Source organism: Pan troglodytes, chromosome 10, assembly GCF_028858775.2.
Source record: "Pan troglodytes isolate AG18354 chromosome 10, NHGRI_mPanTro3-v2.0_pri, whole genome shotgun sequence".
In the NCBI taxonomy this organism is placed as follows: domain Eukaryota; kingdom Metazoa; phylum Chordata; class Mammalia; order Primates; family Hominidae; genus Pan; species Pan troglodytes.
Window position 1 is genome coordinate 130,244,329 of NC_072408.2, and position 27,662 is coordinate 130,271,990.

Sequence of the window (27,662 nt, forward strand, 5' to 3'; positions counted from 1 at the left end):
ATAGTAAGCATCATAAACTTTAGCTGATGTAATTGTCATTGTGACTTATGATTTACTAGACTTGATGATTCTCAGGAGGCTCTGAATCATCACTGCACCTGTCTTGGGCTGGAAGTCCCTATAACCAGCCCAGATCCCTGTCCCCTCCATGCTTGGGCACTGGTGGTAGATTGGAACAGTGAGTAGAGCCCTTGGCTTAGATGCAAAAGATCCAGTTCCAGCATCAGTTTTAAGTGTTTGTCAGCCATGTGACATTGGTCAAGTCACTTCCCCTCTCTGAAACTTGTCTCAAATAGGGATAATCTCTGCCCACTTGACTTGCCTCCTCCCCCAAAGATTCAGGCATCAGTATTATAGCCTCACCTTGGAGGGGACATGTGGCTGCTGGAACAGAACCTCTGCTTCCAATCCACTGCTGTGTAACTTGGGCAGGTACGTAGTCTCCTTGTGCGTCAGTTTCCCTCCCTGTAACATGGAGACAGTAATAATACTTGTACAGGGTGATTGTGAGGATTTAATGAGTTAATACAAAAAAAAAAAAAAACCAACACTTGGAACAGTGCCTTGCACATAGCCTTCAGTAATCAGTATTAGCTATTATTAGAATTAAAAATTTGGCTAGCTTCTATTCAGTGTTTACAAGTACTCAGGACTAATAGCTAATAAGTGCCTCCAAGTTCTGATATGTAGTTGCTATATTTATTTGTTCATTTTACTTTTTGTAGAGATAGGGTCTCACTACGTTGCCCAAGCTAGTCTCAAACTCCTGGCCTCAAGCGATCCTCATGCCTCACCCTCCCACAGGGCTGTGATTACAGGCATGCATGAGCCACTGTGCCTGACTTATTTTTTTTTTTATTTTTTATTTTTTTTGAGATGGAGTCTTGGTCTGTCTGTCGCCCAGGCTGGAGTGGCGCAATCTCAGCTCACTGAAACCTCCACCTCCCGGGTTCAAGCAATTCTCCTGCCTCAACCTCCTGAGTAGCTAGGATTACAGGCGTGCATCACCACACCCAGCTAATTTTTGTATTTTTAGTAGAGACGAGGTTTCACCATGTTGGCCAGGCTGGTCTCCTGACCTCGTGATCTGCCCATCTCCCAAAGTGCTAGGATTACAGATGTGAGCCACCGCGCCCAGCCCTATTTGTTCATTGTAAAAGATGACTGCTGGCCAGGCACGGTGGCTCATACCTGTAATCCCACCACTTTGGGAGGGCGAGGCAGGCGGATTATGAGGTCAGGAGCTGAGATCCTGCCACTGCACTCCGGCCTGGGCGACAGAGCGAGACTCTGTCTCAAATAAATAAAATAAAAGATGATTGCTACAGCAACCACTTCCTGTGCCTTCTGAGACTTGGCTTGAAAACCTTTTTTTTTTTTTTTTTTTGAGACGGAGTCTCATTCTGTCGCCCAGGCTGGAGTGCAGTGGCATGAACTCAGCTCACTGCAACCTCTGCCATCCAGGTTCAAGCAATTCCCCTGCCTTGGCCTCCTGAATAGCTAATTTTTGTATTTTTAGTAGAGACAGGGTTTCACCTTCTTGGCCAGGCTGGTCTCGAACTCCTGACCTTGTGATCCACCCACCTCGGCCTCCCAAAGTGCTAGGATTACAAGCATGAGCCACTGCACCCGGCGAAAACCTACTTCTAAGCCTGTTCCTCCCCGGTCTAGGTTTGTAGTTGGAATCCTGCAGTGTGAGAACCGCCAGAGCTCAGCTGACGTCACAGCTCTGTTTCCTGTGGTCAAGCTAGGCCCATCTCTAGGAGAATCACCCCCAGGACTTATTTTCCAAAATGCCCACCTGCCAGCATCAGATTTTACCAAGAGTTGCAGTCCAAGCATTTCTCACCGTAACTTTTTTTAGTCTCCTGGGGTACCACAGCTACCCAGGCCATCTTAACCTTTCTTTCTGAGTGGGTTCTCTTACCCTATCTATCCCCACAGGGAGGCAGGGGAGCATTTATATATTTGGAGACAGGGTCTCACTCTGTCACCCAGGCTGGAGTGCAGTGGTGTGATCATAGCTCACTGCAGCCTCAAACTCCTGGGCTCAATTAATCTTCCCGCCTCAGCCTCCCCAGGAGCTGGGACTACAGGTGCTCACCACCATGCCTGGCTAATTTTTTATTTTTTGTAAAGATAGGTTCTTACTATGTTGCCTAGGCTGGTCTCGAACTCCTGGGCTCAAGCGATCCTCTCACCTTGGTCTCCAAAAGTGCTGGAATTACAGGCTTGAACCACTATGCCTGGCCAGGGTTGCAGTGTTACACAGGGTTCTAGGGATTAGGAGCCCTGATCTAAGGATGCTGTTGAGACAGTGTTCTGGACTAGACTCTTAAACACTGCCAGCTCTTCCTGGAAGGCAGAGTGGTTGAAGCCTGGGTGTGGACTTTGTATCTGGGCTCAAGTCCTGCTTCTACCACTTTCAGCTGAGGACCTTGGACAAGACTTTTCACCCATTATGCCTTAACCTCCTTGGGAGGACCCCAAGGACAATAGTGATACCCATCCCACAAAAGTATGTGAGACAGCATTGGAAAGGTACTTAGAATGATGCAGGCGAGGCATACAGTAAATTATTACTATTATTAGGACTTGCCAGTGACTCTGGACCCATAGAGCTTGGCAGCTCCACGCCTGGGCCTTGGAATCAGGCCTGCATTTGCCTCCTGGGCAAGCTGCTTCCTAGCTCCACAGCCAGAGTTTCAGTTTCTAAACCTATAAACTGGCCGGGCACGGTGACTCACGCCTGTAATCCCAGCACTTTGGGAGGCCGAGGTGGGCGGATCATGAGGTCAGGAGTTCGAGACCAGCCTGGCCAATATGGTGAAACCCCGTCTCTACAAAAATACAAAAATTAACCCAGTGTGGTAGCATATACCTATAGTCCCAGCTAGTCGGGAGGCTGAGGCAGGAGCATCGCTTGAATCTGGGAGGCGGAGATTGCAGTGAACCCAGATGGTGCCACTGCACTCCAGCCTGGGCGATAGAGCAAGACTCCGTCCCCACCCCACCCCCCCCAAAAAAAAGCCGGGTGCGGTGGCTCACGCCTGTAATCCCAGTGTGTCCGGAATTGGTGGGTTCTTGGTCTCACTGACTTCAAGAATGAAGCCGCGGACCCTCGCGGTGAGTGTTACAGTTCTTAAAGGTGGCGTGTCCAGAGTTTGTTCCTTCTGATGTTCAGATGTGTTTGGAGTTTCTTCCTTCTGGTGGGTTCGTGGTCTCGCTGGCTCAGGAGTGAAGCTGCAGACCTTCGTGGTGAGTGTTACAGCTCTTAAGGCGGCGCGTCTGGAGTTGTTCATTCCTCCCGGTGGGCTCCTGGTCTCCCTAGCTTCAGGAGTGAAGCTGCAGACCTTCGGGGTGAATATTACAGCTCATAAAGGCAGTGTGGACCCAAAGAGTAAGCAGTAGTAAGATTTATTGCAAAGAGCAAAACAACAAAGCTTCCACGATGTGGAAAGGAACCCGAGCGGGTTGCCACTGCTGCCTCGGGCAGCCTGCTTTTATTCTCTTATCTGGCCCCACCCACATCCTGCTGATTGGTAGAGCCTAGTGGTCTGTTTTGACAGGGCGCTGATTGGTGCGTTTACAATCCCTGAGCTAGACACAAAGGTTCTCCACATCCCCACCAGATTAGCTAGATACAGAGTGTGGACACAAAGGTTCTCCAAGGCCCCACCAGAGTAGCTAGATACAGAATGTCGATTGGTGCATTCACAAACCCTGAGCTAGACACAGGGTGCTGATTGGTGTGTTCACAAACCTTGAGCTAGATACAGAGTGCCGATTGGTGTATTTACAATCCCTGAGCTAGACACAAAGGTTCTCCACGTCGCCACCAGACTCAGGAGCCCAGCTGGCTTCACCCAGTGGATCCCGCACCGGGCTGCAGATGGAGCTGCCTGCCAGTCCCGTGCCATGTGCCCGCACTCCTCAACCCTTGGGTCGTTGATGGGACTGGGCACCATGGAGCAGGGGGTGGGGCTCGTGGAGGAGGCTTGGGCCACACAGGAGCCCACGGAGGGGGTGGGAGGCTCAGGCATGGCGGGCTGCAGGTCCCGAGCCCTGCCCCACGGGAAGGCAGCTAAGGCCCGGCGAGAAATCGAGCGCAGCACCTGTGGGCTGGCAATGCTGGGGGACCCAGCACACCCTCAGCAGCCGCTGGCCCGGGTGCTAAGCCCCTCATTGCCCGGGGCCGGCAGGGCCCGCCAGCTGCTCCGAGTGCGGGCCCCGCCAAGCCCACGCCCACCCGGAACTCCAGCTGGCCCGCAAGCGCCCCGCGCAGCCCCGGTTCCCGCTCGCGCCTCTCCCTCCACACCTCCCTGCAAGCTGAGGGAGCGGGCTCCGGCCTTGGCCAGCCCAGAAAGGGGCTCCCACAGTGCAGCGGTGGGCTGAAGGGCTCCTCAAGTGCCGCCAAAGTGGGAGCTCAGGCAGAGGAGGCGCCGAGAGCGAGCGAGGGCTGTGAGGACTGCCAGCACGCTGTCACCTCTCACCAGCACTTTGGGAGGCCGAGGCGGGTGGATCATGAGGTCAGGAGATCGAGACCATCCTGGCTAACACGGCGAAACCCTGTCTCTACTAAAAATACAAAAAAATTAGACAAGTGTGGTGGCAAGTGCCTGTAGTCCCAGCTACTCAGGAGGCTGAGGCAAGAGAATGGCATGAACGTAGGCAGCAGAGCTTGTAGTGAGCCGAGATCGCGCCACTGCACTCCAGACTGGGCGACAGAGCGAGAGACTCCGTCTCAAAAAAAAAAAAAAAAAAAAATCTATAAACTGGTGCACCGGTACCGGTCCCCATCTCCCCAGGTTATGAGGAACAAATGAGATAATCCACAGAGCACGCGAAACACATTGAGTAAGCCACTGTTATTTACTAAGAAGACAGGCTCACGGAATGGTTGCGGCAGCCTCATTAGTTCCTTTGCGAAGTGCAGACACCCGCTCTCTGTTTCATTGATTCCTAAATGCATTTTGTTCACATCTTAACACCTCTGAAATCAGGATGAGTCCTAAAATCGATAGCTTCTTAACATTTTAGTTTGCAGCAATCTTTCCCTTCATAGTGACACCAGATAATCGTGCATCGCTTAGACTGAATGAATGCAATTGATTCATTATACAATGAAATGTAGATATGTGACATATACACACATATACCATGTGTACCATCGTAACTAAGAGACCACTCTAGATAAGCTATAGAAAGTATAAAAATCATTTTACTTTAATACAAAATCACATAAAGAAAGGCATGTTGGCTAAATCAAATATTCACTAAATATCAGTGAAGTCACCACTGGAATCTCAATAGCACATTTTCCTGCTTTCTTTTCTCCCTTCTGCTAACCATTGAAGACCAGGGTCATCCGTGGGAGCAGATGAGTAGGACACGCGTCTGCACGCTGGAGGCCCTGGGGATTGACGTGGGAGCAGGAAGTGGACCCCCCCACCCTGCACATCCCTTCTGTTTTTCTTGATTTCAGTCTCACTGGCCCAGGCCAAATCTTCAAGGGTGTCTAGTTCCGCAGCCAGGGAGAAAGTGATGCCAAGAGAACCTTGTCTCCTGCTCAGTCTGCTTTGAAGGGGAAATAAATACACAGGCCTAGTGTGTCTGTGTGGCACAGGGAGGTGGTTTTGCCAGGCATCTTGGAAGGTTGTCTTCTAGAATCAGAGCCATAGCCTTACTTGTGGCCTTGGATCTAGGTCTGTTTCCCCGATCGAAAAAAGAACCTGGTGTGGAGAGAGAGAGGGTTCAAGGTAAGCAGAAGGAACAAAGCAAGGGGCGCAGCAACCCCTGTAAAATTTCTAAGTAGCTCTTGCAGCTGTTGACTCAAAAATATGTCCAGGCCAGGCATTGTGGCTCACGCCTGTAATCCTATGATTTTGGGAAGCTGAGGCAAGAGGATGAGGATCACTTGATCCCAGGAGTCTCAGACATGCCTGGGCAGCATAGTGAGACCCCATCTCTAAAAAAAAAAAAAAATTAACCAGGCGTGGTAGCATACACCTGTAATCCCAGCTACTCAGGAGGCTGAGGCAGGAGAATCGCTTGAACCCGGGAGGCAGAGGTTGCAGTGAGCCGAGATTGCGCCACTGCACTCCAGCCTGGGCGACAGAGCAAGACACTATCTCAAAAAAAAAAGAAAAAGCAAAAAAACCCCAAAAAACCCGAGTGCGGTGGCTCACGCCTGTAATCCCAGCACTTTGGGAGACGGAGGCAGGCGGATCATGAGGTCAGGAGATCGAGACCATCCTGGCTCACACGGTGAAACCCCGTCTCTACTAAAAATACAAAAAATTAGCTGGGTGTGGTGGTGGGCGCCTGTAGTCCCAGCTGCCTCGGGAGGCTGAGGCAGAAGAATGGCATAAACCCGGGAGGCGGAGCTTGCAGTGAGCCGAGATGGCGCCACTGCACTCCAGCCTGGGTGACAGATTGAGACTCTGTCTCAAAAACAAAAACAAAAACAAAAAAACACATTCATTCGTTCATTCATTCACTCATTGATTCTAGTAGCTCATTAAGTTTATCTGACCCTGAAAGGGTGGCCTCACGCTCATTAGCCACTAGCCACATGTCCTCAGGCTAGCTCATGCACAGAACACACATTTCACTTTTGCTCTATTAGGCTCAAACTCTAATTAGGTGTCCTAAGCTCCCGTAGAAGGACGCTGAAAGAAACCAGTAGTTGATGCCTTCTGGAAGCCTGATTTGCAACAAGACAGCCAATGAAAGTCCTAAATGAACACCTTCACTTCGGACACCTGGGTGGAGGTGCTCTTTCATTATCTTACCTCAGAAGACCCTTCCTTGTGGAAGAAACACTTCCATTAGGCTGGGTGCAGTGGCTTACACCCGTAATCCTAGCACATTGGGAGGCTGAGGCGGGCGGATTGCTTGAGCTCAGGAGTTCCAGACCAGCCTGAGAAACGTGGAGAAACCCCATCTTTACCAAAAATACAAAAATTAGCTGGGCGTGATGGTGAACACCTGTGGTCCCAGCTACTCGGGAGGCTGAGGTGGGAGGATCGCTTGAACCTGGGAGGCGGAGGTTGCAGTGAGCTGAGATCAAGCTACCGCACACCAGCCTGGGTGACAGAGTGAGACCCCATCTCAAAAAAAAAAAAAAAGGGAAAAAGAAACACCCCCATTGGCCTTACTTTGACCCTGTCTCCCAACCCTTCTCCACAAGGCAACCAGAGTGAGCTTTTTGTACGTAAATACGGTCATGTTACTCTCCAGCTTAAAACCATCCAATGTCTCTTCCCAATGTACCTAGAATAAAACCCACAGTCAGCACCAGAAAGAATCCACGTGGCCCTGGGTGACCCAGCCCCTCCCACCTCTCCAATCCCGCCTCCATTCTCTTCCCTGTTCCAGTCACCATGGTCTTCTGTTCTGAAAATTTCTTTTTTTTTTTGAGACAGAGTTTCACTCTGGTTGCCCAGGCTCAAGTGCAATGGCACGATCTCGGCTCACGGCAACCTCCGCCTACCAGAGTTCAAGCAATTCTCCTGCCTCAGCCTCCTGAGTAGCTGGGATTACAGGCATGCGCCACCACGCCCAGCTAATTTTGTATTTTTAGTAGAGATGGGGTTTCTCCATGTTGGCCAGGTTCGTCTCGAACTCTGGACCTCAGGTGATCTGCCCGCCTTGGCCTCCCAAAGTGCTGGGATTACAGGCGTGAGCCACTGTGCCTGGCCTGTTCTGGGAATTTCTGTAGCCTGAAGCTCTTACACTTACTGTTCCGTCTACCAGGAATGCTCTTTTGTTTTGGTGGGAGACGGGATCTTGCTCTGTCATCCAGGCTGGAGTGTAGTGGTGTGACCATGGCCTACTGTAGCCTGGACCTCTTGGGCTCAAGAGATCCTCCCAAGTAGCTGGAACTACAGGCACATACCCGGCTAATTTTATTCTTTTTTGTAGAGATGAGGTCTCTACAAAAAAGCTCTCTATGTTGCCCAGGCTAGTCTCAAACTCTTGGGCTCAAGCGATCCTCTGGCCTTGGCCTCCCAAAGTGCTGGGATTACAGGCATGAGCCACTGCTCCTGTCCTGGAATGCTCTTCCTTCCGGTCTTTATTGTACTTCAGTGATCAGTTTGAATGTCACCTCCTCACAGAAGCCTTCCAGGACTTCCCAACTCTATTTTCTTGTGTTTTTTTTCCCACTGCTGTGATAAAAGATAACCCAAATCTAAAGTAGTCCTCTCTCTCCCGTTCTGTCCCCTTATTTGTGATCATAGCACATATAGCTATCTGAAATTGTCCTGTTAATATATTTCTTTACCTGTTCACTCTCTGACTCCCTCTACTAGAATGTAAGGTCCATGAGCCAGAGACTTTAGGGTCTGTTCACTGCTGTATCTTCAGCACCTACAACAGTGCCTGGCACATGGCAGACCCTCAGTAAATATTTGTTGAATGAATGGAGTACAGGAAAGCTGCAGCCTACTGTCCTGACACTTGGCAACTAAGAGGGCACATATCAGTGTGGTCCAAGGAACTTGTGAAAAAAATCCAGATTTCTGAGCTTCATCCAAGAACCACTGACTTGATTTCTTTTTCTTTCTTTCTTTTTTTTTTTTTTTTTTTTTTGAGACAGAGTCTTGCTCTGTTGCTAGGCTGGAGTGCAGTGGCGCAATCTCAGCTCACTACAACCTCTGCCTCCCGGGTTCAAGCAATTCTCCTGCCTCAGCCTCTTGAGTAGCTGGGACTACAGGCTTGGGGTTTCACCATGTTGGCCAGGATGGTCTCAATCTTCTGACCTTGTGATCTGCCCACCTCAGCCTCCAAAAGTGCTGAGATTATAGGTGTGACCCACTGCGCCCGGCTTTTTTTTTTTTTTTTTGAGACGGAGTCTCGCTCTGTCACTCAGGCTGGAGTGCAGTGGCACGATCTCGGCTCACTGCAAGCTCTGCCTGCTGGGTTCACGCCATTCTCCTGCCTCAGCCTCCCGAGTAGCTGGGAATACAGGCGCCCACTACCACGCCCGGCTAATTTTTTGTATTTTTAGTGGAGATGGGGTTTCACCGTGTTAGCCAGGATGGTCAGCCAGGATGGTCTCCATATCCTGACCTTGTGATCTGCCCGCCTCGGCCTCCCAAAGTGCTGGGATTACAGGCGTGAGCTACTGCGCCCGGCCTACTGACTTGATTTCTGAGAATCTGAATTTTACACAAGCACCTCACTCTTAGTATAAGAGGCAGCATCCGAAGAACTATGGGATCAACCCTGGTGCACAGACATGAGGGAAGTATTCAGAGGAAAGTGCCTAGCATGTTCCAATGCTGGGACACGGCTCATTCAAGAGGAATGGTCCCACGTGGGATAGGGAGAGGTCCTTGGGCATTTCCCACAGCCAGGCTGAAACTGCCTGTTGCTCCAGTTCTATTCTGGTTATCAAGAGGATATTGACTCCCTTTTTTCTTTTTTTTTTTTTTTTTTGAGATGGAGTCTTGCTCTATTGCCCAGGCTGGAGTGCAGGGGTGTGATCTCAGCTCACTGCAATATCCTCCTCCCACGTTCAAGTGATTATTCTACTTCAGCCTCCCGAGTAGCTGAAATTACAGAGGCCATGGCTAATTTTGTATTTTTATTTATTTAATTTTTATTTTTATCTATTTATTTTTTCAGACACAGTCTCATTCTGTCGCCCAGGCTGGAGTGCAGTGGTGCGATCTTGGCTCACTGCAAACTCTGCCTCCCAGGTTAAAGCGATTCTCCTGCCTCAGCCTCCCAGGTTAAAGCGATTCTCCTGCCTCAGCCTCCCAAGTAGCTGGGACTATAGGTACACGCCACCACACCCGGCTAATTTTTGTATTTTTAGTAGAGACGGGGTTTCTTTTTTTTTTTTTTTTGAGACAGAGTCTTGCTCTGTTGCCCAGGCTGGAGTGCAGTGGTGTGATCTTGGCTCACTGCAACATCCGCCTCCTGGGTTCATGCCATTCTCCTGCCTCAGCCTCCTGAGTAGCTGGGATTAAAGGAGCCTGCCACCATGCCCGGCTAATTTTTTTGTATTTTTAGTAGAGACGTGGTTTCACCATGTTAGCCAGGATGGTCTTGATCTCCTGACCTCGTGATCCTCCCGCCTCGGCCTCCCAAAGTGCTGGGATTACAGGCCTGAGCCACTGCGCCTGGCAGAGACGGGGTTTCACCATGTTGGCCAGGATGATCTTGATCTCTTGGCTTGGTGATCCGCCCACCTCGGCCTCCCAAAGTCTTGGGATTACAGGTGTAAGCCACTGTGCCCGGCCTATTTTTATTTTTTTTGAGACAGTCTCGTTTTGTTGCCCAGGCTTGAGTGCAGTGGTGCAATCTCAGTTCACTGCAACCTCTGCCTCCTGGGCTCAGGCGATTCTCCTGCCTCAGCCTCCCGAGTAGCCGGGATTACAGGCACCCGCCACCATGCCCGGCTAATTTTTGTATTTTTAGTAGAGACGGGGCTTCACCATGTTGGCTAGGCTGGTCTCGAACTCCTGACCTCAGGTGATCCTCCCACCTCAGCCTCCCGAAGTGCTGGGCTTACAGGCGTCAGCCACTGCGCCCGGCCGAGTTTGACTCTTGATTCCATTTCCTGAGCATCACCATGTGCAGCAGGAAACATTCTGGAAAGGTGTTTTCCCTGCCGTAGATTCCATGTAGCCCAAGATTAGGGGCGAATGCACTTAGGAGGTAAATAGATGCGGCTTCAGGTCTGAGTTCCACCACCACTGACCCGCTGTGTAACCTTTGCAGGTCATTGATCCTCTGACTCTCAGTTTGCCCGTCTGTAAAACAGATCTCCTGAGTAGATGTTTACTCAGCTCAGTGTCTGGCACACAGCAAATGCTCACTAAGTGGGAGCTACGTTAAATCTTTTTTTTTTTTTTTTGAGACAGGGTCTCACTCTGTCCCTCAGACTGGAGTGCAGTGGCACCATCTCAGCTCACCTCAACCTCCGCCTCCCAAGCTCAAGTGATTCTCCTGCTTCAGCTTCCTGAGTAGCTGAGATTAAGGCGAACGCCACTACCACCCAGCTCATTTTTGTATTTTTTAATAGAGTCAGGGTTTCACCATGTTGGCCAGGCTGGTCTCGAACTCATGACCTCAAATGATCCACCCACCTCGGAAGTACTGGGATTACAGGTGTAAGCCACTGCGCCTGGCTTAGCTATGGCGAATCTTAAGGTATGGGGAATTATCTTTCCCTTTCCCCAGTCCTACTTCATCTCATCAAATTAAACCCAACAGCCTCTGAGTAATATTGGGAAGAAAACTGCTATTTCCCTGCCCACCATACTGAGCTCACATGAACCACTGCCCCCAGAGGAAGAACCATGACTTTGCTCTCTGGAAGCTACATGCCTGACTGCCTCTTCCTTTGGTTTTTTCCTGAGCTGCTGCTGCTGCTGGGCCAGAGGTATTCTCCCCTGTGCTCCTGCCCCTTGCCTTCTGCCCCTGCTCCCTTCCAAGCTCCTCAAGGTCCTGTCCCTGAGAAAGAAGGCCTGGGTTATTCCTTTTTTTTTTTTTTTTTTTTTGAGTCTCGCTCTGTTGCCCAGGCTAGAGTGCAGTGGCACAATCTCGGCTCACTGCAACCTCCACCTCCCGGGCTCAAGCGATTCTCCTACCTCAGCCTCCCGAATAGGTGGGATTACAGGCATCTGCCATCATGCCCGGCTAATTTTTGGATTTTTAGTAGAGACGAGGTTTTGCCATGTTGGCCAGGCTGGTCTCGAACTCCTGACCTCAGGTGATCTGCCCGCCTCAGCCTCCCAAAGTGCTGGGATTACAGGAGTAAGCCACCGTGCCTGGTCATCGCTATTACCATTTTTGTTTTCTTTCTTTCTTTCTCTTTTTTTTTTTTTGAGATAGGGTCACGCTCTGTTACCCAGGCTGGAGTGCAGTAGCGTGATAATAGTGATAATAGTTTACTGCAGCCTTGAACTCCTGGGCTTAAGTAATCCTCCAGTCTCATCCTCCTGAGTAGCTGGGACCACAGGTGCAGGCCACCACGCCCAGCTAATTTCACTTGATCTCAGCTAAAAGGCCGACAAATGATACCAGCTAATTAAAAAAAAAAAAATTGGCCAGGCGCAGTGGCTCATGCCTGTAATCCCAGCACTTTGGGAGGCTGAGGCAGGTTGGTCACGAGGAGTTCAAGACCAGCCTGTCCAACATGGTGAAACCCCATCTCTACCAAAAATACAAAAATTAGCCAGGCATGGTGGCGCATGCCTGTAATCCCAGCTACTCAGTAGGCTGAGGCAGGAGAACTGCTTGAACCTGGGAGGCAGAGGTTGCAGTGATCAGAGATTGCACCACTGCACTCCAGCCTAGGCGACAGAGTGAGACTTTGTCTCAAAACAAAAAACAAAACGATGTTTTTTCATTGACATGGGGTCTCACTTTGTTGCCCAGGCTAGTCTCAAACTCCTGGCTTCAAATGAATCTCTTGCCTCAGCCTCCTGTAATCACTGTTGAGATTACAGGTGTGAGCCATTGCACCCAGCCTGGTCAAACATCACAGGGAGGCAGTGGAGTGTAGAAGCCAGACTTCCTTGGGTTCCTGACTTCACTATTTACCCTCTGTGAGACCTTGGGCAAATTACCTTACCTCTCAGTAGCTATTTCTCCATCTGTAAAATAGTATCTACCTTGCAGGGTCACTGTGATGATTCGGTGAATTAATATATGCCAAGTGCCTAGGCTACTGCCTGGCAGATATCATTATAATACACTGGCATTGAGTTTTCCCATGGGCTGCAGCACCACAACCGGGAGAGTAGAGGCCCTCCCTGCCCTGGGCAGCTGGTCAGCCTCTTCTTGCCCCCGACTACTTCCTTGAGTTATTATTTGGCGGGACCGGGGGGCAGCAAGGTGACACTTACAGCTTTTTTATGATTGTCTTCTCCTCCTTGTTCCTGCCAGCATTTTTGGCCCTAGTAACCACAGTATCTTTTTCTCTTCTTCCTCCTGGGCCTTCTCTTGGTGGAATCAGGCCACTGGGAAACGGGACAAAAAATAAATGGATTATTATATTACAGACCGTTTTTTTTTTTTTTTTTTTTTTTGAGTTGGAGTCTTTCTCTGTTGCCCAGGCTAGAGTGCAGTGGCGCCATCTCAGCTCACTGCAACCTCCGCCTCCTGGGTTCAAGTGATTCTCCTGCCTCTGCCTCCTGAATAGCTAGGACTACAGGCGCCTGCCACCATGCTCGGCTAATCTTTGTATTTTTAGTAGAGATGGGCTTCACCGTGTTGCCCAGGCTGGTCTCAAACTCTTGACCTCTAGTGATCCATCTGCCTCAGACTCCCAAAGTGCTGGGATTACAGGCATGAACCACTGAGCCTGGCTTTTATTACAGACCTCTTATCTGTGCAGCTCTGAAAATAAAGGGTCTTAATGATGATGATGATGATGATGATGATTATGGTAATATTATGGTTGAAAGCACTAGAGTCAGAGAAATTCTGTTTAAAATTAGAATCTTCCCTCTACCTTTCCAATGTGATGCCTCGTTTCTTTTTTTTTTTTTTGAGACGGATTCTCGCTCTGTTGCCCAGGCTGGAGTGCAGTGGCGCGATCTCGGCTCATTGCAAGCTCTGCCTCCCAGGTTCCCGCCATTCTCTTGCCTCAGCCTCCCGAGTAGCTGGGACTATAGGCGCCCGCCACCACGCCCGGCTCATTTTTTGTATTTTTAGTAGAGACAGGGTTTCACTGTGTTAGCCAGGATGGTCTCAATCTCCTGACCCAGTGATCTGCCCGCCTCAGCCTCCCAAAGTGCTGGGATTACAGGTGTGAGCCACCGTGCCTGGCCCTCTTGTTTCTTTCTCTTACCTAATTGTATTGGCTACTGCTTCAAGCTTCTCAGTTTTCTAGGAATATGATTGTGTATAAATTCTCTAACTTAAGCCTTGGTTTCCTAACCTATAAAATGAGTCTAATAATAGTACCTACCTCAAAGGATTGAGAGATTATCTAAGATGATACATAGTGCTTAACATTCAACAAATATTTATTAAGCTACCTACTGTGGTTAATAAATATTTTGTCTCTAAACTGTTTTGTCTCTGAACAAAATAGACAAAATATATTCTCTCACGTAATTTATATTCCAGTAGGAGAAGGAAACAGTCAATAAAGAAATAAGTAAAATAAAAGTATAAATTGTAAGTCAGATGTTGATAAGAGTTAGATTTTTTTTTTTTTTTTTTTTTTTTTTGAGACAGAGTCTTGCTCTGTCGCCCAGACTGGAGTGCAGTGGCACGATCTCGGCTCACCGTAGCCTCTGCCTCCCGGGTTCAAATGATTCTCCTGCCTCAGCCTCCCAAGTAGCTGGGATTACAGGTGTGCACCACCACGCCTGGCTAATTTTGTATTTTTAGTAGAGACAGGGTTTCTCCATGTTGGTCAGGCTGGTCTCAAACTCCCGACCTCAGGTGATCCACCCGCCTTGGCCTCCCAAAGTGTTGGGATTACAGGCATGAGCCACCACACCCAGCCCCTTCCCAATTATGTTACCAAAAAATTTCCTTTTGTGTTTAAGCTAGTTTAAATCGGACTTCTGTCACTTGCAACCATAAGAAGACTGACCGAAATGAAACATTTCAATTACGGCACAGTACAACTCATTACATCCACTTAAGCGTTTTGTTGCAGTGCCCACTGGTAAATTTACCCCCGTGGTGTTGTCCCCTTGCTGTGGACTGAATTGTGTGTTCTAATTTTATTATTTTTATTTATTTTATTTTTAAAAATTTTCATTTATTTATTTTTTTGAGACAGAGTCTAGCTCTGTCACCCAGGCTGGAGTGGTGGCGCTATCTTGGCTCACTGCAAGCTCTGCCTCCCGGGTTCACGCCATTCTCCTGCCTCAGCCTCTCGAGTAGCTGGGACTACAGGCGTCCACCACCACGCCTGGCTAATTTTTTGTATTTTTAGTAGAGACAGGATTTCACTGTGTTAGCCAGGATGGTGTCGATCTCCTGACCTCGTGATCTGCCCGCCTCTGCCTCCCAAAGTGCTGTACAGGCATAAGCCACTGCGCCCAGCCTTATTATTATTTTTTTTTGAGATGGAGTTTCACTATTGTTGCCCAGGCTGGAGTGCAATGGTGCAATCTCAACTCGCTGCAACCTCCGTTTCCCAGGTTCAAGCGATTCTCCTGCCTCAGCCTCCCGAGTAGCTGGGATTACAGGTGCCCACCACCACACTCGGCTAATTTTTTTGTATTTTCAGTAGAGACGGGGTTTCACCATGTTGGCCACGCTGGTTTTGAACTCCTGACGTCAAGTGATCTGCCTGCCTCAGCCTCCCAAAATGCTGGGATTACAGGTGTGAGCCATCGTGCCTGGCCGAATTGTGTGTCTTTAATAAAAATTCCTGGCCAGGCTCAGTGGCTCACCATGTATTTCACAGCACCTTGAGCTGACGAAGATACCTCTTTCAGTGTGAGTGTGAAAGGGCAGGATTCATACTTCTCCCTCCTTCTTCATAAAAGAGTTTTGCAAAGAGTGGGCTCTTAATATCTACTTTTTTTTTTTTTTTTGAGACAGAGTCTTGCTGTCGCCCAGGCTGGAGTACAGTGGTGCGATCTTGGCTCACTGCAACCTCCACCTCCCTGGTTCAAGCAATTCCCCTGCCCCAGCCTCCCAAGTAGCTGGGATTACAGGTGCACGCCACCATGCCTGGCTAATTTTTTTGTATATTTAGTAGAGATGAGATTTCACCATGTTGGCCAGACTGGTCTCAAACTCCTGACCTCAGGCAATCTGCCTGCCTCGGCCTCCCAAAGTGCTGGGATTACAGGCGTGAGCCACTGTGCTCAGCCATTTCTTAATATTGTTATCAATAATTAAAAAAAAATTTTTTTGAGACAGGGTCTTGATCCATTGCCCAGGCTCATCTTGAACTCCTAGGCTCAAGTGTTCCTCCTGTCCCAAACTCCCAAAGTGTTGGGATTACAGGCATGAGCCACCAAACCCGGCCTAAATTTTTGTAATTATAAAATATTATATTATTTATATTCTAATTTTATTTTATTTTTGAGACAGAGTCTCACTCTATCACCCAGGCTGGAGTGCAGTGGCAAAATCTCTGCTCATTGCAACCTCCGCCTCCTGGGTTCAAGTGATTCTTGTGCCTCAGCCTTTTCAGTAGCTGGGATTACAGGTGTGTACCACCACACCCAGCTAATTTTTGTATTTTTAGTATTGACGGAGTTTTGCCATGTTGGCCAGGCTGGTGTTGATTGAACTCCTGACCTCAGGTGATCCACCCACTTTGTCCTCCCAAAGTGTTGGGATTACAGGTGTGAGCCACCTGCCCAGCTGATATTTTTATTATAGATACTTATTATAATAATGATTTAACAAGAAGCATCATCTAAAATTTCCATTTTTCCATGATCTATTATTACATAAATTAAACTTGGTGACTAAAAACAGTGGTGACATGATCTCCAATGATGACTCTTTCTTTTTTTTTTTTTTTTTTGAGATGGAGTCTCGCTGTCGCCCAGGCTGGAGTGCAGTGGCGCGATCTCGGCTCACGGCAGGCTCTGCCCCCCGGGGCTCACGCCATCCTCCTGCCTCAGCCTCCCGAGTAGCTGGGACTACAGGCGCCCGCCACCTCGCCTGGCTAATTTTTTTGTATTTTTAGTAGAGACGGGGTTTCACTGTGTTAGCCAGGATGGTCTCGATCTCCTGACCTCGTGATCTGCCCACCTCGGCCTCCCAAAGTGCTGGGATTACAGGCATGAGCCACCGCGGCCAGCCGACTCTTTCTTATAATTGGCTTTTTTTTTTTTTTTTTTTTTTTTTTTTTTAGATCAGATCTCACTGTGTTGCCCAGGCTGGAGTGCAGTTGCTATTCACGGGTGCAATCACTGCCCACTGAAGCCTCAAATTCCTAGTCTCGTGGGATCCTCCTGCCTCAGCCTCCCAAGTAGCTGAGACTACAGGCACTGAGACTATAGGTGCACACTGCTGTGCCTGGCTTCTTATGGTTGGCTCTGTGGTCCACCTGCTAGCCTGAGCTTCTCACTTGGCTGCGTTCAGTGGGCCATTGGCGGAGGGCTGTGCACAGCTGGGGCTGTCAGCAGGTGCGCCCTGGTTCTCCTTCACATGACCTCTCCATGGGACTCCCCCTTGAGCTTCCTCACAGAATGCTGGTCTCAAGGAAGCATTCTAAGAGCACAGAAACAGAAGAAAGGCCTCTTACCACCTTAACCCCAGAGGCCTAACAGCGTCACTTCCACCCTGTTCTCACAGTCAAAGCAAGTCACAGAGCCAGCCTACATGCAAAGAGAGGGAAAACAGAATCCACCTCTTGATGAAGGGAGTGGCAAAGTTTCATTGCAAAAGGTATGCAGGGTGGGAAATACTGCGGTGGCTCTCTTTGGAAGCAACTTACCATATTTCCCTGGAATTATACTTTTTTTTTTTTTGAGATACAGTCTCGCTCTGTCACCCAGGCTGGAATGCAGTGACACATCTCAGCTCACTGCAACCTGCGCCTCCTAGGTACAAGCAATTCTCCTGCCTCAGCCTCCCGAACAGCTGGGACTACAGGTATGAGTCACCACGCCTGGCTAATAATTTTTATATTTTTAATAGAGACGGAGTTTCACCATGTTGCCCAGGCTGATCTCAAACTCCTGACCTCAGGCAATCTGCCTGCCTCGGCCTCCCAAAGTGCTGGGATTACAGGTGTGAGCCACCTCAACCAGCTGTAATCAATTTATTATCAGTATATTATCTGTGTGAGTTTGGACCTTCAAATGGATGCAGTTGCTATGAGAACATCTCAGCTGGCATGCTGGCTTCTCCACAATATATAACACTAGAGACGAAGCAGAATCCTGCCTCTCTTGGCCTGAGCCAGATGGAAAGTGTGCGTCTCTTGTTCTCTGAGAATTCAAAACTAGAAAGAAAGTGTGTGGTTTTGCCCACTAACAAGCTGCTCACGACAGCAGCAGCTTGGCAGTTTCTCTTTTTAACTACCTGTGCCTGAACTACTTATTTTATTCTATTTTTTTTCTGAGATGGAGTCTCGCTCTTCCGCCCAGGCTGGAGTACAGTGGCGAGATGTCAGCTCACTGCAAGCTCCACCTCCCAGGTTCACACCATTCTCCTGCCTCAGCCTCCCAAGTAGCTGGGACTACAGGCGCCCGCCACCACGCCTGGCTAATTTTTTGTATTTTTATTAGAGACGGGGTTTCACCGTGTTAGCCAGGCTGGTCTCGATCTCCTGACCTTGTGATCCACCCACCTCGGCCTCCCAAAGTGCTGGGATTACAGGCGTGAGCCACCGCACCCGGCCCTGAATTACTTACTAAATGAGACAAAGGTCTTTCCATGAACACGGTTCCAACCTCAGCAAAAGGGAGACAATAAATGTGGCTTCTTACAACGCTTCTGCTGTATTGCTGCTCTCTGAAAGATGCTACATTTAAGGCATTTAAAGAATCATATCACTTGGGCTTTGTTTCATTTTTGATCAGGGTATGTCCTTAATTCCAAGCTTTCATGATCTAAATGCGGCGTGCTAATTACAAGCACAGTCTCTGATGTCACACCGTCTGAGGTCACATCACCACTGTTGCCACCACTGCTTAAGCAGGTGCCCACCTCTCCTCTGGTCCTCAGCTCAGCATAGTGATAACATCACTGCTACTCACAGTCTTGCTGTGAGCACTAATTGAAATGATGCTTGGGATACATTTAGCAGACAGAGTGCCTGGCACATGGCGAGTATCAATAAATACTAGCCAACACGACATTTTTATTCCCCTGGTTTTTCCTTCCTCTACCTATAAGAAAACATGCTTCGTTTAACTCAGTGTTTCCCAGAATTATTTGACTACAGAGCCCCCTTTTCAAAAAATACCTAAGTAAAGGAAAACATTTTGGGAAATAGCACAAATGGAAATAGCTACGAGTCTCAACGTGATTATGGCAACGGCTTTTTTATAGCCTCTCTTGCTTGTCCTACAATCTATTTTGTATATGATACCACTGCAGTCTTTTTTAACTTTCCTTATTTTTTTAAAATTTCTTTTTAGAGACAGGGTCTTGCTATGTTGCCCAGGCTGGCCTCGAATCCCTGGGCTCAAGTGATCCTCCCGCTTCAGGCTCCCTAAGTGCTGGGATATAACACTGCACCAGGACTTTTTGTTTTTGTTTTTGTTTCGTTTTGTTTTTGAGAAAGAGTTTTGCTCTTTCGCCCAGGCTGCAGTGCAGTGGCACGATCTCGGCTCACTGCAACCTCCGCCTTCTGGTTTCAAGTGATTCTCCTGCCTCAGCCTCCCAAGTAGCTGGGATTACAGGCGCCCGCCACCACACCTGGCTAATTTTTGTATTTTTTAGTAGAGATGGGGTTTCACTATGTTGGCCAGGCTGGTCTCGAACTCCTGACCTCGTGATCTGCCCGCCTCGGCCTCCCAAGGTGCTGGGATTACAGACGTGCCACCATCCCCAGTCGTTTTTATTTTGTTTTGTTTCGTTTTTTTTTTTTGAGACACAGTCTTGCTCTGTCGCCTAGGCTGGAGTGCAGAGGCGTGCTCTCGGCTCATTGCAACTTCTGCCTCCTAGGTTCAAGTGATTCTCCTGCCTCAGCCTCCCGAGTAGCTGGGACTATAGGCATGAGCCACCATGCCCAGCTAATTTTTGTATTTTTAATGGAGACTGGCCTCTTGTCATTCTCTTGATCAAAACTTTCCAATGGCCAGGTGTGGTGGCTCACACCTGTAATCCCAGCACTTTGGGGAGGCTGAGGCAGGTGGATCACTTGAGCCCAAGAGTTTGACACTAACCTGGGCAACATGGCGAGACCCTGTCTCTACAAAAAATAAGAAAATTAGCTGGGCATGGTGGCATGCACCTGTGGTCTCAGCTACTTGGGTGGCTGAGGTGGGAGAATCGCTTGAACCCATGAGACAGAGGTTGCAGTGAGCCAAGATCGCACCACTGCACTCCAGCCTGGGCGACAGGGTGAGACCCTCAAAAAAAAAAAAAAAAAAAAAAAGCCAGGCGCGGTGGCTCATGCCTGTAATCCCGGCACTTTGGGAGGCCAAGGCGGGCAGATCAGGAGGTCAGGAGATCTAGACCATCCTGCCTAACACGGTGAAACCCCGTTTCTACTAAAAATACAAAAAATTAGCCAGGCACGGTGGCGGGCGCCTGTAGTCCCAGCTACTCGGGAGGCTGAGGCAGGAGAATGGCGTGAACCCGGGAGGCAGAGGTTGCAGCGAGCCGAGATCGCACCACTGCACTCCAGCCTGGGCGACAGAGCGAGACTCTGTCTCAAAAAAACAAAAACAAAACAAAACAAAAACAAATATGTAACCTAGCAAGGAATTCTGGGCCAGGTCTGGGTGCAGGACCCCCCAGGCAGTGGAGCCCACCTCTTGTAGCACTGCAGCTCTTCCTGCACCACCAGGAGCTGCGACTTGAGTTTGTTGCGTTCCTGCAGCACATCCCTTAGCTCCTGCAGAGTGAAGCGGGGTCGGTTGGGATCTGTCAGGTCAACCACCATTTTGTTTGGGCCCAGGTTCACCTGGAAGAAAAGACGCAACCTTTGCAAGCAACTCTATATAATTAAATTATTATTATTATTATTATTATTATATTTTTAGAAGGAGTCTCTGTTGCCCAGGCTGGAGTGCCATGGCACAATCTTGGCTCCCTGCAACTTCGGGCTCCCAGGTTCAAGCGATTCTCCTGCCTGGGTCACTGGGATTACAGGCGCCCGCCATCACGCCCGGCTAATTTTTGTATTTTTATTAGAGATGGGGTTTTGCCTTGTTGGCCAAGCTGGTCTCAAACTCCCGACCTCTGGTGATCTGCCTGCCTCGGCCTCCCAAAGTGCTGGGATTACAGGCGTGAGCCACCGCGCCTGGCCTACGCCTGGCTAATTTTGTATTTTCAGTAGAGATGGAGTTTCGCCATGTTGTCCAGGCTGGTCTTCAACTCCTGGCTTCATGTGATCCGCCCGCCTCAGCCTCTCACCACAGCAGCTCTATTTACAGCAGCCAAGGGGTAGTAGCAGTAACCCAAGTGTCCATGAACAAATGAATAGATAAAGAAAGTATAGTATATGCCTCCAACAGAATATTATTCGGCCTTCAAAGGCAAGGAAATTCTGACATGTGCCACAACATGAATCAATCTTGAGGACATTATGCTGAGTGAAATAAGCCAGGCACTTAAGACAAATATATGATTTCACGATATGAACAACCTACAATAGGTAGATTCAGAGGGACAGAAAGTAGAAAAGTAGTTACTGGGGGGCCGGGGGAGGGGAAGGAGACGTTGTTACTTAACAGGTCAGAGTTTCAGTTTTGCAAGATGAAGAGAGTTCTGGAGACGGATGGTGGTGATGGCTGCACAACAGTGTGAATGGACATGCAGCTGAACTGTACACTTAAAAATAGTTAAGATGGGCCGGGCGCGGTGGCTCACGCCTGTTATCCCAGCACTTTGGGAGGCCGAGGCGGGCGGATCACCAGGTCAGGAGACAGAGACCATCCTGGCTAACGCGGTGAAACCCCGTCTCTACTAAAAAAATACAAAAAAGTTAGCCAGGCGTGGTGGCAGGCGCCTGTAGTCCCAGCTACTCAGGAGGCTGAGGCAGGAGAACGGTGTGAACCTGGGAGACGGAGCTTGCAGTGAGCTGAGGTCCCACCACTGCACTCCAGCCTGGGCGACAGAGCGAAACTCCATCTCAAAAAAAAAAAAAATTTAAGATGGTAAATTTTATGTTACTGTATTTTACTACAATTTATTTTATTTTTTTCTTTTGAGACAGAGTCTTGCTCTGTTGCCCAGGCTGGAGTGCAGTGGCATGATCTCAGCTCACTGCAACCTCTGTCTCCCAGGTTTAAGCAATTCTTCTGCCTCAGCCTCCCTAGTAGCTGGGATTACAGGCGCCTGCCACCAAGCCCAGCTAATTTTTTGTATTTTTAGTAGAAACAGGGTTTCACCATGTTGGCCAGGCTGGTCTCGAACTCTGACCTCAGGTGACCTGCGCCCACCTCGGCCTCCCAAAGTGCTGGGATTACAGGCATAAGCCACCACGCCCAGCTTTACTACAATTTAAAAAACCAAAAAGGGGTCAGGAATAGTGGCTCACGCCTGTAACCCCAGAACTCTGGGAGGCTAGAGCGGGTGGATCGTTTGAGCCCAGGAGTTTGAGACCAGCTTGGACAACGTGGGAAACCTCATCTCTAGAAAAAACACAAAAATTAGGTTGCCATAGTAGCACATGCTTATAGTCTCAGCTACTAGGGAGGCTGAGGTGGGAGGATCACCTGAGCCCAGGGAGGCTGAAGCTGCAGTGAGCAGTGTTCAAACCACTGCACGCCAGCCTGGGTGACAAAGTGAGACCCTGTCTCAAAACATACAAAGAAAAAAAACAAGGCATATTTTTGTGAACTGTCTAGTGGCACTAAACATTCATTTTCTTAATTCATGCATTTTCCCTATCCCTGTTCTTAAGGCTGCGGTTTGGGAAGAAAATATGCCATCTCATCTGCCGCCTGATGAAACTTGTCCACTTTGCCCCATATGGGAAACTACCCAGCCCCTGTGCACACCACGCTGTTCTCAGCTCATAATGGGGACTTCCTCCATATCCTTGTGCCCGGAGAGGGAGGCAAAAATAACACAGAATGTGGCTGAGCAATCCCCCGCAAGTCAGTTAACTTTCCTTGACTCTCAAAAGCCAGGCTACAAGTCATCACACTTAACCATGTCACTTGACAGATACTAAAGTAGAATATTATCTAGAAATACAATTGTCACTATCACTTAGGAATAGGTGAAATAAATTACCAGGGGTCAGAGAAGGTATGAGGCAAATAATAATAATAATTAAGAAGAAGAAGAAAAAAGTTACCAGGGAAGCTACAGGGAAACTTCACACTTCCCTGTGAATTTCAGTGACTCTGTTCCTGTTCTTTCCTGGCTTACTTCTTGGTTTGTATACTTTTTTTTTTTTTTTTTTTTTTTGAGACGAAGTCGTCTCGCTCTGTTGCCAGGCTAGAATGCAGCAGCGTGATCTCAGCTCAATGCAACCTCTGCCTCCCGGGTTCAAGCAATTCTCTTGCCTTAGCCTCCCGAGTAGCTGGAACTACAGGCACGTGCCACCGTGCCCAGCTAATTTTTGTATTTTTAGTAGACACGGGGTATGTTGGCCAGGATGGTCTCAATCTCTTGACTTCCTGATCCACCTGCCTTGGCCTCCCAAAGTGTTGGGATTACAGGCGTGAGCCACTGCGCCCAGCCTTGGTTTGTATACTTGGTGTTTGTTTGTTTGTTTTTGAGACAGTCTTGCTCTGTTGCCCCAGCTGGAGTGCAGTGGCATGATCTTGGCTCACTGCATCCTCTGCCACCCGGGTTCAAGTGATTCTTGTGCCTCAGCCTCCGAGTAGCTGGATTACAAGCGTGTGCCAGCAGGTCCAGCTAATTTTGTATTTTTAGTAGAGACAGGGTTTCACCAGGTTGCCCAGGCTGGTCCCAAACTCCTGGCCTCAAGCGATCTGCCTGCCTCGACCTCCCAAAGTGTTGGGATTACAGGTGTGAGCCACCGCGCCTGGCCTGGTTTGTATACTTGTATTCTGGTTCTAGGACTGTGTGTCTGACCTCTCCCACTAGATGTGAGCTTCTTGAGGGCAGGGACCTTGTCTACGTTATCTCCATAGCCCCAGAGCCTAGCATCAGTCACTGCAGTCACTCATCAAATGTTAGTACAAGTAAGGTCAAATGTCTGTATTTTAGGATGGAGTATTTAGGACTAGCATCTCTGAATTAAGATCCTGACTTCACCTCTTAACTTGCCGTGAAGTCCTTAGGTAAATTACTTAACTGTTCTGTGCCTCAGTTTTGTAAAACAATAATAGTCTGAGGATTAAAAAAGACATCGTCCACTTACAGCAGCTTTCTTTTTTTTTTCTTTTTTAACTGTGGCTGGAGACCTGCTAGTAGGTCATAAAATTAATGAGTTTCGACAAGAATTTTAAAAACTAGGCTGGGCATGGTGGCTCACGCCTGTAATCCCAGCACTTTGGGAGGCTGAGGTGGGCGTATCACTTAAGCCCAGGAGTTCGAGACCAGCCTGGGCAACATGGTGAGACCCCCATCTCTACAAAAAATACAAAAATTAGCCAGGTGGTTGGTGTGTGCCTGTAGTCCTAGCTACTTGAGAGGCTGAGGTGGGAGGACTGCTTGAGCCCAGGAGTTTGAGGCCTCAGTGAGCTGTGATCACACCATGGTATTCCAGCCTGGATGACAGAGAAAGCTGTCCCCGCAAAAAAGACTTTTTTTTTTTTGAGACAAAATCTCGCTCTGTCACCCAACCTGGAGTGCAGTGGCGCGATCTCGGCTCACTGCAACCTCTGCCTTCCGGTTTCAAGCAATTCTCCGGCCTCAGCCTCCCGAGTAGCTGGGATTACAGGCACCCGCCACCACGCCCGGCTAATTTTTTTCTGTAGTTTTAGTAGAGATAGAGTTTCACCATGTTGGCCAGGCTGGTCTCAAATTCCTGACCTTGTGATCTGCCCGCCTTGGCCTCCCAAAGTGCTGGGATTACAGGCGTGAGTCACAGCACCCAGCCAGATGATTTTTAACGTATGTGTAGATCCCTATATCCATACCCTGATTAAGATATGGGACATTTCTAGCTCTCTATCAATTTCCCTTCTTTTCCCCCCACCACCAGTTTGCCTTCTATAACTATAAATTATTTTGCCTGTTCATGAATTTTATTTAAATGTACAGTAGGGCTGGGTGCTGTGGCTCAGGCCTGTAATCCCAGCACTTTGGAAGGCTGAGGTGGGTGGGTCACTTGAGGCCAGGAGTTTGAGACCAGCCTGGCCAACATGGTGAAACCCCGTCTCTACCAAAAAAGAAAAAAAAAAAAATTAGCCAGGCGTGGTGGCACACGCTTGCAATCCCAGCTGCTCAGGAGGCTGAGGCAGGAGAATCGCTTGAACCCAGGAGGTGGAGGTTGCAGTGAGTCGAGGTCACGCCACTGCACTACAGTCTGAGCAACAGAGCAAGATTCTGACTCAAAAAAAAAAAAAAAAATCTACAGTAGTTTCTCTTTTGTGCCTGGCTTCTTTCTCTCAATGTTACATCTGTGAGATTCATTCACACTGTTGTGTGTATCAGCACCCCGTTCTTTTTCTCTGTTGTATAGTATTCCATATATCACAATTTCAAAACTCAATTGGGTTGCATTTAGATTGTTTCCAGTTTGGCAGCTGAGACTAAAGCTGCTCTGAATCTTCTTGTCTAAGTCTTTTTGTGGTCATACGCACTAATTTCTCTTTAGGTAAAATGTGTTTCTTGTCCAAGTGTGGTGGCTCACATCCACAAGCCCAGCACTTTGGGAGGCCAAGGTGGGAGGATTCCTTGAGCTCAGGAGTTTGAGACCAGCCTGGGTAATGGTGAGACCCCCGTCTCTACAAAACATCAAAAAAGTTAGCCAGGCATGGTGGTACATGCCTGTACTCCCAGCTACTTGGAAGGGCAAGGCAGGAGAATTGCTTGAGCCTAGGAGGCCAAGGCTGTAGTGAGCCGTGTTTGCACCACTGCACTCTAGCCTGGGAGATAGAGCAGGACCCTGTGTCAAAAGAAAAAAAAAAGTGTTTCTTGCTCTAGGTCAAAGGTTCTCAAACTGTGGACCCTGGGCCAATAGCATCAGCATTAACTGCGAACTCGTTAGAAATACAGATTCTGGCCAGGCAGGGTGGCTCACACCTGTAAACCCAGCACTCTAGGAGGCTGAGGCTGGGGGATCACTTGGAGCCAGGAGTTTGAGACCAGCCTGGGCAACACAGCGAGATCCCATCTCTTAAAAAAAGAAAAAAGAGAAGAGAGAAGAGAAAAGAAAAGGAAGGCGTCTCCCTGCCAGTAGGTGCCCTCCTACGCCCCGCAGGCGCCGTGGGCCCAGCACCCTCGCTCCCACACTCACCTCCCCGCTGGCCGGAGGGCTCTGTCTCCGCAGCCCCTCCACCTCCTTCCTGAGGTGGTCCCTCTCCATCTTCAGCTCCTCCAGCGCCAGGCTGCCCTCATTCACCAGCGCCTCCAGCATCTCCAGGACGCGGACGACTTTGAACTGCAGCTGCGTCACCCGGGGGTCGCTGCCCAGGGCCATAAGCTCGCGGCCCAACAGGTAGGAGATGTCATACACGTCCTCGGCGGTCAGCTGGAAGGGGCTCTTGCCCAACGCCCCCTCGGGCCCAACCTCGTCCCTCTCCTCGTCCTCCTCTCCCTCCTCCTCTTCCTCTTCTCGCACAGGGGGCTCCTCCATGGCCACCCAGACCCCCGCCGACCTCGGAGCTGCTGTCTTGGAGTCTCCCAAAGGTTAGACTTCCTCCCGGCACCCAAAACTTTCCGCTGGGCAGAGTCCCTACCTGCCCAATCAGCGCGGCCCGGGGGTGGGCCCGGGGGGATGGTGCAAGGGGCCGCGCACGCGACTCTTGGGCCTGCGCCCCGGCGCACCGTCCCCGCTGCCAGCCACGCTGGAGAGTGCGCTCCAGGATGTGGTTTGGGGCGCGAAGGGACAACGGAAAAGGAGGCGGCCGAGAAGAGGAACGGGGAAGTTCAGGGGTGACGGCAATCGCCCCAGCCTGGGAACAGTTGCAGCCCCGGGGAGGAGCCGCCCTGAGCCCCGCCCCTGGCGACCGCTGCCGGGAGGTGCGTTTCCGTGGAGACGGAGTTTCCACCGTGCAATCCAGAGCGGGGTAAAAAGAACGCAACTTTTTCCTTTCCACCCTCGTGCTTTCCAGCCGTAGAATTTGCATCGTAGGTGATGGAAGATCCGGGTGTCTCTTTGAGGGTGTTTTCTGGAGCCTGCGGCCAAACAGAAAGCAGCTGCTGGGGGCAGCGCGACAGAGTCCCCGAGGCTTGAGGATCTGGAAAACTCCCAGGCAAATTGTCACTAGGGTCTGTGGCGTCCGACTTCGCTGTGACTCTCAATAAAATGGAGAATGTCTGCCCTGCTCACTTCGCTGGGTCCTCGGCTCCTCCACGTAACCAGCGCTGTCACCTTGGCAAGTTACTTAACGTCTCCGAGCCTCAGTCTCCTCCTCTGTAAAATGGGGACAATAGCGGGACCCAGGTGGCAGGGTTGCTGCGAGGAACATGAGCTTATGAGATCATGTGTGCGACACCTCAAGCACTTAGGAAGCACTCACTTACGTGACTGCAATCCTTCATTCATTCTTTCTTTCTTTTTTTTTTTTCTTTTTTTGAGACGGAGTCTCCCTGTGTCGCCCAGGCTGGAGTGCAGTGGCGCGATCTCGGCTTGCTGCAAGCTCCGCCTCCCAGGTTCACGCCATTCTCCTGCCTCAGCCTCCCGAGTAGCTGGGACTACAGGCACGCGCCACCACGCCCGGCTAATTTTTTTGTATTTTTAGTAGAGACGGGGTTTCACCATGTTAGCCAGGATGGTCTCGATCTCCTGACCTCGTGATCCGCCCGCCTCGGCCTCCCAAAGTGCTGGGATTACAGGCGTGAGCCACCGCGCCCGGCCCCTTCATTCTTTCTTCCACAGCGCTAGGGAGGAATTGCTGGTGTTGGAGACACCTTGCTACTTGGGTGAGAGAAGGAGGGGTAATTAACAAGAGAGAAACCCCTGTCTGAAAATCACAAAGCATTCGACACATATGCGGAATCCA

The 27,662-nt window shown here is 49.5% G+C and overlaps 1 protein-coding gene and 1 long non-coding RNA gene across 5 annotated transcripts; one reads left to right on the forward strand and one right to left on the reverse strand.

Annotated features, from left to right (window-relative positions):
• Positions 1-343: 343 nt before the first annotated feature.
• On the forward strand, positions 344-26,977 carry LOC134807418 (uncharacterized). Of its 2 annotated transcripts, XR_010147837.1 has the most exons (4): positions 344-432; positions 26,030-26,155; positions 26,281-26,346; positions 26,772-26,977. It is a non-coding gene; the product is annotated as an uncharacterized LOC134807418 (long non-coding RNA). The 2 variants fall into 2 exon arrangements; XR_010147836.1 differs by having other exon boundaries at positions 353-432; positions 25,642-26,346; positions 26,792-26,977.
• On the reverse strand, positions 3,140-26,527 carry RILPL2 (Rab interacting lysosomal protein like 2). 3 transcript variants are annotated; one of them, XM_054663801.2, is made up of 4 exons: positions 25,955-26,293; positions 20,382-20,533; positions 12,867-12,980; positions 3,140-3,353 (listed from the first exon to the last, which is right to left on the reverse strand). In XM_054663801.2, the coding sequence occupies exons 1-4, from the start codon at positions 26,291-26,293 to the stop codon at positions 3,299-3,301; spliced, it is 660 nt and encodes a 219-aa protein (XP_054519776.2). In that variant the 3' UTR covers positions 3,140-3,298. The 3 variants fall into 3 exon arrangements, with proteins under 3 accessions (XP_054519776.2, XP_509462.2, XP_009424806.1); XM_509462.8 differs by lacking the exon at positions 3,140-3,353 and adding an exon at positions 5,204-5,732 and having other exon boundaries at positions 25,955-26,527; XM_009426531.5 differs by lacking the exons at positions 3,140-3,353; positions 12,867-12,980 and adding an exon at positions 5,204-5,732.
• Positions 26,978-27,662: the final 685 nt, after the last annotated feature.

Excerpts from the sequence above, each read along its gene's own strand:
- RILPL2 (XM_054663801.2), bottom strand. The coding sequence starts at position 26,293 with ATGGAGGAGCCCCCTGTGCGAGAAGAGGAAGAGGAGGAGGGAGAGGAG. Across the intron at positions 12,981-20,381 it reads GAGCTGCAGTGCTACAAGAG|TGGCCTGATTCCACCAAGAG; the intron begins GTGGGCTCCACT and ends CCCGTTTCCCAG. Across the intron at positions 3,354-12,866 it reads AAGACAATCATAAAAAAGCT|GTCTGCAGCTTCACTCCTGA; the intron begins GTAAGTGTCACC and ends TTCACCCCGAAG.